This window comes from Cydia splendana, chromosome 1, assembly GCF_910591565.1.
Source record: "Cydia splendana chromosome 1, ilCydSple1.2, whole genome shotgun sequence".
Taxonomy (NCBI): domain Eukaryota; kingdom Metazoa; phylum Arthropoda; class Insecta; order Lepidoptera; family Tortricidae; genus Cydia; species Cydia splendana.
In genome coordinates, this window is record NC_085960.1 from 30,583,358 (window position 1) to 30,597,208 (window position 13,851).

Genomic DNA, 13,851 nt, shown 5'->3' on the forward strand with positions numbered 1-13,851 from the left:
CTTGGCGGGTCAAAAACAAACCTATTGAAATAAAATAAAAAATCTAAGGAATAAACAGATTTGATAAATATGAAGTAGCTTGATTTTTTATTATAACTTTATAATTCTATCGAAATTATTTTTATTATAACGCCTTAGCAAGAATAACAACAATAAACGCGAATGCAAGCTTTAGGATTCCCTTTTCTAAGGAACCTATATTAAGTAGTTTATTGGGCATTTTTGATACTTTAGGCATTTTGATATTTAGGTGCAATGAAACCATAAGCCAATTGGGCAATGAGAATATAGGGTGGATTTCATCACCAAAAATTTCACCATACAAAAAAATATTTTTTTTAAATGTTTAATTTAACACGATTCTAGCTGGGTAAAGTAATAGGGGGCTGTATATTGAGGATATTTATGGCATTTATACAATCATTTGTGGCTTATATTTGAAGTAATCGCTTTCGGAAAATAAAAACGCAAGATGGTGATGACAATCATGGTATGGTAATGACTCTTTTATAGACGGTAATGACACTGCATGTACGGTAATGACGATTTGGGAACTAATTTATATATGTATTCAAAACGTATTAAAAAAACAAAAACTTTTTTTAATTGTAAGGCTTTAGAACTTTAATAAACATTACAAATAACATGTTTTTGAACATAAGACTAGCTACATAAATTATTTTTAGAAAATTATAAAAAATACATTTTATTCATATAAATAAATATATAATAAGTATTTTTATTGTATAATTTTAAATAATTTATATTCCGAAATAGGCAATTTATGTATTCATTTATTTTTTTGGGTTTTTTCAATGTTAAATCATATTAAAAACATTGTACTCTTATTATCAGTTTAAACCCGCATCTTCTTTTATCTACTGCATAACTTGGTATTTATATCATATTATAAAATTGCTGGCTTACCAGTGAGCTTAATTTTTATGATATATTACTTTTTTTTGATAATTTGATTCATTGCATAAGTTTGTATTTTTGTTGTTTTATAAATTTACTTTAAAAATAGCTATAATGATTTAAATCCATATATATATTGTTTAATAGCTAAACATTAATATATAATCAGTGTTTTATAAGTTGCAAGACCCCTACTTGTAATGCATGTCATAAGTTACAAAATGTTAGGTATTGGGTCCGGTGACTACCCAATGGTATAATTATTAATTGCTGTAATTATATACACCAATTAATATAATATTATCAAAAAACATAAGGCCATTACGATAGTGAGCCAGTACCGTAGCCTATGGTCGCTTAAAACTTAATATATGTTGCTTGTTTAAATACTTTGTTTTAACACGACTAACATGCAATTACAGACTCTAAGTTGCACGATTTACATTATTAGATAATAAAAAATAAACATTTGTATGTTCTAAGTTCTAAGTGACCTAAATTTTGCCTACTTCAGTCAAAATGTCATTTAAAACTAACCATCCTCTAGTGTGAAAAAAATAGTCATATCTTCTTCTACATTTATTCTACATTTATAAGGTAGACATTATATAGTGTTAGAAGACATAGAGAACGTTTTTCAAACATACAGCTTAATTTCATAATGAATTATAGCAAAATAACTAGAAAAGTTTCTGAGAACCGTCATCACCATACACATGAAATCATCACCGGTCGTCATTTTTTCCCGGTGATGATGGGTATGGTGTTGACGATTTGAGAGTTTCTTGTTTTTATTTCTAGAATACGAATAATAGTAGTTAATGTCTATGGTACACAATAAACTTCATGTAGTTTGCCATTCATTTCAATAATTATTTCTAATATATCATTTGTAACTTTTTTAAACCAAAGCATAACGGTGATGATGCTCTGTCGTGACAAACTACGTTTTACAAATTTGTTCGTAATATTTCTCACGATTCAATGATGTGACTTTATAGTGAAATCATTTTTGGCATTCTATAATAAAGTGAAAAATAGGGCAAGGACCTTTAGCGGTATTTCGTTGTTCATACACGGAGATAAGCTCACATTGACATTACCATGACGGTGTTGACGAATATTCGTGACAAAATTTTAAATATTTTTAAATGTACTTTCTCGGTGAAGGAATTATTGCATATTTTTTCATGTGTTAAACAACAACATGGAAAAGATATAAGTAAAAGAAAAATCGCAATCGTACGATAGGTATGCTATAATTTTCACTGCAAACAAAAAGGTTCAGATTTTTCCGGTAGACGGTGATGATTTTAGACACATAAAACATTTTATATAAAAAAAACTATTAAGTTATTGGAGATGGTAATTGAAGGAACATTAAGATAATAGTTCTTAAAAACATATAAAAAAGTTGCAACTCGCACAACCTACTAGTTTTTTTTATAAAGACCGAACCATAAGTTTTCGCAGGATTTTGAAATCCACCCTATAACACTATACTTACTATTCCACGACTAACGTACAGCAGCTCTCCGAACAGACTCAATAGGTAAGTTAAGGTGTTCGGCAGGACCTTTTCTACCATGGCAGGTGTGACAGTACAAGACATTAGCGCAACTATCAGACTTCTTCTATAGGTACTAAACTTCTTCTAAAAAGAAAGGCGTACATTATTCGCATTACCTGTATCATAATCAACCAGCAACACAAGCGATTGTTAATCATTTAGCACTGCGGTCGGCAACCTTTTAGCAACCAAGGGCCACATAGCAGTTAACAAAGTGGACGCGGGCCGCACTTTGGTAATATTTATGACTTTATCAGACATTGTCATTTGTCAATATTACATACAAATTAGCCAGGGAGGCTCGCGGGCCGCAAGTGAGAGGTTCGCGGGCCGCATGCGGCCCGCGGGCCGCTTGTTGCCGACCGCTGATTTAGGGGTCATCCATTAATTACGTCACACGAATTTCTAGGTTTTCTTACCCCTCCCCCCCTCCTTGTCACACTTGGTCACATTTGGCAAACCCCCCCCCTGGTGTGACGTCACATTTCTTCAACGAAATCGGCAAATATTTATTTAATATTTTATCAAAATATTTTAGCCAAAAGAAATATTAGTAATTTTATAACACAAAAGATTAAGAAATAAAATTAAACGAATAAAAACGATTATCCTATGAAAACCTTGTTATTTAAATGATAATTAGCGTATAAAATAATTTAAATACATTTTCGGTTAGTGATGAAGTTAAAGTGACGTCACAAAGTTTATGACTCCCCCCTCCCCCTTGTCACAACATGCTAAACGTGTGATGTAATTAATGGATGACCCCTTAGCACATTCACTGCCACCAACGCATATAATTATGCGTTCACCGCTGGTTCACCATCATACAAGTTTGTTCCTAGGCCACACCCCCTGGCAGTGAATGCGTTAAGGAGCGTGCATGAACTGTAGGGTCTGTAGGAGGCAGCACAGGAGCTGTCCATAGAAGGTAGGATCGTATAGAAGTAGTATACGCGTGCCTCCGTGAGGGACAAAACATACGCAAATGCGACACTGTGATTGGTCGAATTCATTTGTTGCCCACCATAATCCATACTATTAAAAAGGTGAGACTGTGACAAGGACAAGCAATAATACCGCTTTCTCTGCTACTCCTACTGAAAGTTCCATAAGTGCATCTCGTTCGGTCGTTTGGCCCCTCCCCCGTTTCATCTCTATATTATTGTACCTCTATGGAGCCGTCAGATTTTTGGCGCGAGGCGTAAATATGAAGTTTATGCTTCCGATGTAGCTCGCAAGAGGGCAGCATTAGCATTGGCATGAAGCTTCGAGCAACACCGGCTTCCGACACATCGGAAGGGAGGGGCCCAAGCGATATCTCACCGTACAAATCTTTCTGCCATTTTTCGCGGGGGGAAAGGTGCACACAGTCGCACATCTCACACACTTACATACAAAATCCAATCTGTAATGACGACTCAAATACATAGAAAATGACACACGTCAAAGACAAATCTTGCAAACCTCGATCTCTTTTTGTGTACGGACGAGTGACAAGTGTCACAACACGCACACTAACACATTTTCGTTGAAGTATGTTATTGTATTCTGAGAGATGAGAAGTCGGATTTGTCGCTCGACCGATCCGCAATTTGTACTGAGCGAGCAAAATCGATAAATCCAACAATTACATGAGACTAAAATATAATAATTGTGTTTGAATGTAATTAAACGTATGATATGTAAAAAAAAATATTACATGTGAAATGTAACACTTTCTTTTTGTAAATTTGATGTCCCCGACCTCTTTTTATAACAAAAAACCGAGCAAACAGGCATTTTTGTGCAGCAGTGTTCACGCGCGCGTCTGGACTCGGTCTAGTGAAAAATCCAAGTGCAACTAGTTTTATTACCCGCGCTAGATTAGATTGACGCGCTAATCTTGTACCTCGGCAGAGGGGAAATAGTGCGAATGCCGCCTCCCTTCCGTGTTGCTCGAAGGCATGAAGTGTCAATGTACAATTTATTTGTTTCGATTCAGGCCACAAATGCCACAATATGGCAGACTCTCCAACGCGCACGGTCCCTTTATCCGTCCATATTCTTAATCTTTTTAAATTATTTTTATCAAATAGTGAATGAAGTGAAATAAAATTTTATATTTTAGCGTTTTAATTAAAAGTAGAACACAGTGACATAATATAGGCAAATAAATGTGCCAACAGTCTTAAATAAAATACCTGCTAAACAATATAACATACGTATCCCATCTAAGCCCATTACAATTGATCATGATCTGAATCCCCAGCTTCAGAAGCATCACCGCTAGGCATTGTGAACCGTTTGCTAGTCTTGCTGTTGTCACTCGGCGCGCGACTCCGCAGACTGTGCTCGCTCCCTGCGGCTGAAGCGCTGCGGTCACCCGAGCCGGGCTCGCTGTGCGGTGTGCGGGTGCCCCGGTCACCCGAGCCGGGCTCGCTGTGCGGTGTGCGGGTGCCCATGCCGCTGTGCGTAGAGCGGTCCGTGGTGACGCTGTGTCTGCTAGAGGCGCTGGAGGATCGGGATTCTTTCTGGGGTTTGGAAAATATACAAATTAAACCTTGTATATACCTAAGCTGTTTTGATTAAGTTCTGCGGGCCTATTATGATGTACGGGAAAAAAGTAAGTACGAGAATAAGCAGATACGATACGCTATAAAAGCGCACCCATCATGTCCCTAATGTCCCGAAAGTTAGGGATACTGAAACGAGCAATTTCTGAGTTTTCCCCATTACCAAGGTTGTAGTGGGGTGGATTTCAAAATCCTGCGAAAACTTATGGTTCGGTCTTTATAAAAAAAACTAGTAGGTTGTGCGAGTTGCAACTTTTTTATATGTTTTTAAGAACTATTATCTTAATGTTCCTTCAATTACCATCTCCAATAACTTAATAGTTTTTTTTATATAAAATGTTTTATGTGTCTAAAATCATCACCGTCTACCGGAAAAATCTGAACCTTTTTGTTTGCAGTGAAAATTATAGCATACCTATCGTACGATTGCGATTTTTCTTTTACTTATATCTTTTCCATGTTGTTGTTTAACACATGAAAAAATATGCAATAATTCCTTCACCGAGAAAGTACATTTAAAAATATTTAAAATTTTGTCACGAATATTCGTCAACACCGTCATGGTAATGTCAATGTGAGCTTATCTCCGTGTATGAACAACGAAATACCGCTAAAGGTCCTTGCCCTATTTTTCACTTTATTATAGAATGCCAAAAATGATTTCACTATAAAGTCACATCATTGAATCGTGAGAAATATTACGAACAAATTTGTAAAACGTAGTTTGTCACGACAGAGCATCATCACCGTTATGCTTTGGTTTAAAAAAGTTACAAATGATATATTAGAAATAATTATTGAAATGAATGGCAAACTACATGAAGTTTATTGTGTACCATAGACATTAACTACTATTATTCGTATTCTAGAAATAAAAACAAGAAACTCTCAAATCGTCAACACCATACCCATCATCACCGGGAAAAAATGACGACCGGTGATGATTTCATGTGTATGGTGATGACGGTTCTCAGAAACTTTTCTAGTTATTTTGCTATAATTCATTATGAAATTAAGCTGTATGTTTGAAAAACGTTCTCTATGTCTTCTAACACTATATAATGTCTACCTTATAAATGTAGAAGAAGATATGACTATTTTTTTCACACTAGAGGATGGTTAGTTTTAAATGACATTTTGACTGAAGTAGGCAAAATTTAGGTCACTTAGAACTTAGAACATACAAATGTTTATTTTTTATTATCTAATAATGTAAATCGTGCAACTTAGAGTCTGTAATTGCATGTTAGTCGTGTTAAAACAAAGTATTTAAACAAGCAACATATATTAAGTTTTAAGCGACCATAGGCTACGGTACTGGCTCACTATCGTAATGGCCTTATGTTTTTTGATAATATTATATTAATTGGTGTATATAATTACAGCAATTAATAATTATACCATTGGGTAGTCACCGGACCCAATACCTAACATTTTGTAACTTATGACATGCATTACAAGTAGGGGTCTTGCAACTTATAAAACACTGATTATATATTAATGTTTAGCTATTAAACAATATATATATGGATTTAAATCATTATAGCTATTTTTAAAGTAAATTTATAAAACAACAAAAATACAAACTTATGCAATGAATCAAATTATCAAAAAAAAGTAATATATCATAAAAATTAAGCTCACTGGTAAGCCAGCAATTTTATAATATGATATAAATACCAAGTTATGCAGTAGATAAAAGAAGATGCGGGTTTAAACTGATAATAAGAGTACAATGTTTTTAATATGATTTAACATTGAAAAAACCCAAAAAAATAAATGAATACATAAATTGCCTATTTCGGAATATAAATTATTTAAAATTATACAATAAAAATACTTATTATATATTTATTTATATGAATAAAATGTATTTTTTATAATTTTCTAAAAATAATTTATGTAGCTAGTCTTATGTTCAAAAACATGTTATTTGTAATGTTTATTAAAGTTCTAAAGCCTTACAATTAAAAAAAGTTTTTGTTTTTTTAATACGTTTTGAATACATATATAAATTAGTTCCCAAATCGTCATTACCGTACATGCAGTGTCATTACCGTCTATAAAAGAGTCATTACCATACCATGATTGTCATCACCATCTTGCGTTTTTATTTTCCGAAAGCGATTACTTCAAATATAAGCCACAAATGATTGTATAAATGCCATAAATATCCTCAATATACAGCCCCCTATTACTTTACCCAGCTAGAATCGTGTTAAATTAAACATTTAAAAAAAATATTTTTTTGTATGGTGAAATTTTTGGTGATGAAATCCACCCAGTGTAGGTATATGTTTCAGATACAATATACAATGTTGTTAATTTTCGGGAACAGAAAAGACCCTGCTTTATTAGAATTAGGAATGAAAAAAATTAAACTACAAAATAGTTTGATAGCTAACCGAATTCAAGATAAAGCCGTAAAGCAAACATGCCATAAAACGTACCAGGGCCTTCTCGACTTCCTCTTCCAACGACTTGGCCTCGTCTTCCGAGAGAAGTTGCGCTTTCAAGCAATCCCTGGCCATCTCCACCACACCTTCGATATGCTCATCGGGGGCTTCCACGCCGCAATCTGAACGAAAGTAATAGTCTGTACAAGTGGAAAGTAAATCCCGAACGAGTCGAAATATTCTGAGACAAGTTGCGCCTTCAAGCAATATCCCTATAGCCATCATCACCAAAAAGGGTTCATCACATATTACGTCACAGCAACAGGGGGAGGGGGTTTATGCCAAGTGTGACAGTACGTATTAACGACTTTTCCTATGAAAAAGTGTGACAAGGGGGAGCACTGTGGGCTGAAATTCGGCTCTCATTGACATAGAAACCGAAGTTGTTATTTTTATGTTTTTTTGATTGAAATAGGTTTTGCTAGGCATTGTTATGGTAACCTATGAATTTTAGATGATTTGGAATGAAAATGAAGCAGGAACAAGAAATCATTATTACTCAAGAACCGCAAAACAAACCGTAATATCCTCGCAGGTGGTTATACTACGAATTATTTGTGATTTTTTGGCATACTACATAGACCCGTCACGGGTGCGGTTTTTTTTAAAAATCATTATTGTTTCTATGGAAAAAGCACAAAAACCAAAGTCAACATTTTAAGATTTTTTTATTGAAATGGGTTTTGCTTAGTGTGTTTATGCTAATAAGTTTCAGACGATTTGAGTTGAAAATAGTAGAGTTATGATTTTTTTTTCAAAAAGAATGTATGGAGCCGGAACAAAAAATCAAAATATCTCAAGAACCGCAACAAATACGGTAATATCCTCGCAGATGATTATACTACGAATTATTTGTGATTTTTTGGCACCCTATACATTTCCGCCACGGGTGCGGTTCTTTTTTGTAATCATTAATTGTTTCTATGGAAAAACACAAAAACCAAAGTCAACATTTTAAGGTGTTTTTGATTGAAACGGGTTTTGCCTAGTATGTTTATGCTAAGTTATAAATTTCAGATGTTTTGAGTTGAAAATGGTAGAGTTATGATTTTATTAAAAAAAAATGTATGGAGCCGGAACAAAAAATCAAAATATCTCAAGAACCGCAACAAATACGGCAATATCCTCGCAGATGGTTATAGTACGAATTATTTGTGAGGCACCCTACACTTTTCCGTCACGGGTGCGGGTTTTTTTAAAAATCTTTTATTGTTTCTTTGGAAAAGACACGGAAATCGACCTTGACATTTTAAGGTTGTTTTGATTGAAATAGGGTTTGCTCAGCATTCTTTTGTTAACTTATGAATTTCAGATTAGTTGTAATCAAATATATAAAAAAATCGTAGCAATAATTAAAATATTTAATATTAAAGGATTAAAAAAAAAACCGCACCCGTGACGGAAATGTATAGGGTGCCAAAAAATCGAGCACTGTTTCTAGCCTACTTTTTTCTCACGGTCAACTATACGTAGGTTGCTCTCGAGTTGGAAATAAAAAAAAATTACATATAGAAGTAGGTATAGGTATTGTAGTTAAAAACCGGATGCGCCATCCGGATGGTCGACGACCAGTTGGGCGTCCTAGGTATCGCTGGAGCGATGAGGTCGTGAAAGATCTGAACGAGCTCGGTGCCGTCGATTGGACAGAAACGGCGCTAGACAGAGAAGCATGGCGTTCCTTAGTGTCAGAGGCCAAGGTCCACTTCGGGTCGCTGCGCCACGGCAGTAAGTAGTAAGTAGTAGTAAATATATTTTAAAGTTTATTATTTTATTACAACCACCACACAATTCTCATGTCAGCTCCCTGAGCGAAGCCGGGTACCTCAGCTAGTCATAAATAATTCGTAGTATAACCATCTGCGAGGATATTACCGTATTTGTTGCGGTTCTTGAGATATTTTGATTTTTTGTTCCGGCTCCATACATAAAAAAAATCATAACTCTACTATTTTCGACTTAAATCGTCTGAAACTTATAACTTAGCATAAACATACTAAGCAAAACCCATTTTAATTTAAAAAATCTTAAAATGTTGCCTTTGGGTTTTGTGCTTTTTCCATAGAAACAATTAATGATTAAAAAAAAAGCCGCTCCCGTGACGGATATATGTAGTATGCCAAAAAATCACAAATAATGCATAGTATAACCACCAGCGAGGATATCACGGTTTGTTTTGCGGTTCTTGGGTAATAATGATTTCTTGTTCCTGCTCCATACATTTTTTTCAAAAAATTCGTAACTCGACAATTTTCATTCCAAATCGTCTAAAATTCATAGGTTACCTACCATAACAATGCCTAGCAAAACCTATTTCAATCAAAACAACATAAAAATAACAACTTCGGTTTCAATGTCAATGAGAGCCGAATTTCAGCCCACAGTGGGGAGGGGAGGTCAAACATTTTTTGTGTGATGTAATTAATGGGCGACCCCAAATTCTTTATTCTTCTCTGGTGCTATCTGTACGTGAATAATAGCTTGTAACGAAAGAGTGAAATTGACGCGGCTAGCACGCTGATCCGGATCCACACGCCGGTCCGGTGTGTGAGCAAGAGAACGGTATGCGCGTATTATAGCTAGTGATATCTAGATTTACCCTTGATGCGGCGTGAGGATCTAATGTGAAGGGTCGTCTTCCTAACGAGTGTTGATCCGATATTGTAAAATACGATTAAAAATATTAGACATAATGTCAATATCCAGAGAGGAAAATGGGACTAAATTTGAATGGAGAAGCGGTCGTCCCCTATCCTAATTTACCTTTGATATCCGCAACCACTTCAGATATTTCTATCTGGTCTATGGACGTCGCGGTGAGCGGTTGGCCGTCTCCCGTCAGAGCGTTGACGAGGGACGCCATGGTTTCGTTAGTAGCTGCAATACGTTAGAAAATTATTTTTTAGGGATATATGGTCGGATTTATGAATTTATGATTTAAATAAATAAATAATTACATAGGAGTAAGGTGCTATCGCTACAAGAGGTCATCAACTCATCACACAATGGCTCTGGTAAAAGTAGTAATATCTGGGAGACCGAGCTTTGCTCGGAAAACATATAAAAACTCAAAAATACGCGTTTTCCCAGAGATAAGACCTAGCTAGATCGATTTATCGCCCCCGAAATCCCCCATATAGCAAATTTCATCGCAATCGTTAGAGCCGTTTCCGAGATCCCCGAAATATATATATAAATAAACAAGAATTGGTCGTTTAAAGGTAATTAGTATTAGAGCTAAAACGATAATTTCGTTTACGACATGTACCTACTTATGCCATTAAAAATCCTTTTTGGAATTTGCTATACCTACGAAAAAGCAGTAAACACTTATATGAGTTTTCCAATGGCTGTGGTGTGGTGGGGTAGAGATGTCTATATACCTATATCAGCGATATCGCTTGTATGAAAGAGCGCGGCTAGCGCAGGCCCGAGCCGCTGCCGCAACGGCTGCAGTTGTTCGCCCGAGACGTCTTTCAGCGCGCCTTCGAGCTGGCCCATCACTTCGTGACCGCCACTCCCTTCTAACGTCTCCACCTGTAGGTCAAGTCAGGGAACGTTTCTTATCAAATAATTAATTTTGATACAAGCTTTTATCGCTGACTGTACTTTTGATTAAAACTCAAACAAAATTAGGTTGCGTTGTTTTATTAGATAGTTCGTATGGCCACCTCCTGTGTCCATCATCAAATCAGCTCGATGCTCAATATTTAGCAAGTGCGAAGTGGGTCCAACTTAGCTTGCAAGATTTGACCCGAACATACATATAAGTACATACATTACATACACACAAAAATTGCAAGTTAAATAAAAGATTGTGAACAGTTTGGAATGTCTACCTTTATAGTCACTATGGATGGATCAATACCTATCAAGCCTCTTGCCTACGAAACCTACCCAGTTTATGTGATATAAGTAAGTAGGTAGAGTTAGTGTTATTATAAACGTAATTTCATAGAAGTTAGAAGTTTACACTTGCACAGCACCTCAGATGCTATCGAAAACTTAGCTTGGCCTAACTCTATTCACCTTGTATGCCAATATAAACCACCTTCCACACGAAATCTAAAGCCTGACCAGTAACATAAGAATTAACATTGTCAAGAGGGCGCTGTTGACAGTTCAGTATACGTATGAAAAAATTTGTTCCATTGAAATTCCGCAACATGGCGCGTGATCATATATTACTGGTCAGGCTTTATCTAGCTTTATTTAATATACAATACATGGGTCTCTATTGATTCCCAAATAGTTTTAAGTCATAATGTATTGTTTGTCCGAATTTTCGTTAGTCATAATTGGTTTTTCTCAGAAACGCGTAACTTTTCAGGATTGCCATAAAACAAACCTAACCTAACCTAACCTATCTATAGAATAGCCTTACGAAAATCCTGAAAAGTTAACAGTTTCAGTTTTGTGACTAACGATAATATGACAAACAATACATTACGACTTAAAACTTTATGGGAAACAAAGGGACCCCACAATACACATACATGTTGTCGCAGCAGTTTGTCAGCCAATGCGGCGAGGGTGTCGTAGGCCCGGACCTGCTTCTTGTACTGCCTTGGGTCGCCTCCATGTTTTGAAAGCCATCTCTTCACCATCATGTCTACCACTTCGTAGCGAGATTTGGCTCTGACGATAGAAGCAAAGATAAATACAAATACCTGCACGTTAACGTCAAATGCTTTTGAATAGCAGTCAGTAAAAAGCAACTTATAAAAACTAAATCGATTGAAACAAAGGGGATTGAAAAGTGTTAATTGGCACCATGATCGCTGATATCTCTCCCAGACTCCTATTGCACCGACAAGGTTGCGGGGCGGGGACACCGTTGACGCGTCTGTAGTTGTTGTAATTCGTTGATGTGTGGGTGGTTGCCCGCTGACTCCCATTACCCAATTCTCCCCTATGTGGAATTTTTTCTCAACTTCATTTGTTAGGCTCTTCCACTTAAATTACACAGATACCAGCAAGCGCTTATAGGTCGTACAGCAACTACATAATGCCCTTGAGCGATCCCTGTTGCCTGTCGTCGAGGATTCAGAGATGGTCCACGTACCCGGACAGCACTTCGGGCAGCACGGCAGTCAGCTCCCGCATCAGCTGCGTGGCCTCGTCTCTGGACGTGTGCAGCGAGTCCAGCGCGTCGTAAAGAAGCTTCATGATGTTCACGTCGTAGGGTGCTGATGCAGTCGATATCTCTCTGAACAAGTCATTTAGCAGTTAAACCACATTTCAAATTGGCAGATTGTTATGTCTGAAAGATGTTTTTGAATGATCTGCTGATATTACGGGTAAGCATCTCTTAACCTTTTCGAATCCGTGTCAAGCTGTCACTCGGAAGCACGTCACCGAAGTGTGAAAACTGAAATTCAACTTTATGCATATGCACGTAGGTCTATGTTGCTCTGTGGTCTGTGACCGATTAATCCGTTTTTGGCGTTGGACCTGCGGTGCGGATATATCGGTCATTGGCGTCCTGAAGGTTAATACATAACTTTATGTTGATAGATCAAGGGATCGATGTACAATTACTTATGTATTGATGAAATACGTAGTATTTTGGTCTAATAACTCTAATGTATCTATTGTAAAGGTTATAAAAGATGAAAATAACGGTTATATTTATATTTAAAAAAAACATCATCATTCTCTCTGATTTGGTAAGGATAAAGTATTGTTTGCAGTACACTTACATGGGGAAGTACTTCTTCCTAGGCGTGGCCATAGTTCGGGGCGCCATGAACAGGTAGATCTGTTCGCGTCTATCCGGCGGAGGGGCACCGGGCGGCAGAGGCGGGCGCGGAGACAACGGCTTCAGGTGCAGAGTATGAATCTCAGCGCGGAGTGTCTTGTTGTATAATGTGAAATTTGCATTAACATTTTTCATGGTTGGTACGATGTCAATTACTTAAATGTCCGAGGGTTTTAGGATAGCTGTCCAATTCAGTATTTACGAGTATGTTCTCAAAAAGCTCTAATGAATTCTGTACAGTTAATTACAAATCAAGGGCAATGGATTTTATTCTATCTATGAATTAAGGCTATGCATACACTGACACCATGATCTGCCGCAACGATTGTTAAAATTTTCTTTCTGCTCACCGCGGCAAATCGAAATGGTTGTGTGTCGCCTATAGGTGTAGCCCATATGACGACCGGTCTGGCATAGTGGGTACCCGAGCCAAGAGCATAGTGGGTGGCGAGTGGGTAAGCCGAATGGTCCTGGGTTCGAATCCCGGTAAGGGTATTCATTTGTGTGATGAGCACATATTTTGTTCCTGAGTCATCATGGATGTTTTCTATTATATTTAAGAATTTGTATATTATATATATCGTTGTCTGAGTA

General features: G+C 36.6%; 1 protein-coding gene and 1 long non-coding RNA gene across 2 annotated transcripts in view; one reads left to right on the forward strand and one right to left on the reverse strand.

Moving 5' to 3' along the window:
• Positions 1-4,585: 4,585 nt before the first annotated feature.
• LOC134792737 (cilia- and flagella-associated protein 44) overlaps positions 4,586-13,851 on the reverse strand; it is a 52,973-nt gene continuing 43,707 nt past the window's right edge. The window contains exons 36-42 of the mRNA XM_063764040.1: positions 13,199-13,353; positions 12,562-12,705; positions 11,993-12,134; positions 10,880-11,033; positions 10,260-10,373; positions 7,494-7,621; positions 4,586-5,001 (exon numbers count right to left, since the gene is read on the reverse strand). Coding sequence (XP_063620110.1) covers positions 4,711-5,001; positions 7,494-7,621; positions 10,260-10,373; positions 10,880-11,033; positions 11,993-12,134; positions 12,562-12,705; positions 13,199-13,353 — 1,128 coding nt within the window. The 3' untranslated portion in view covers positions 4,586-4,710. The remainder of the gene's footprint in view (positions 5,002-7,493; positions 7,622-10,259; positions 10,374-10,879; positions 11,034-11,992; positions 12,135-12,561; positions 12,706-13,198; positions 13,354-13,851) is intronic.
• Positions 7,838-9,417, forward strand: LOC134803712 (uncharacterized). The gene is made up of 2 exons (XR_010146014.1): positions 7,838-8,316; positions 9,327-9,417. It is a non-coding gene; the product is annotated as an uncharacterized LOC134803712 (long non-coding RNA).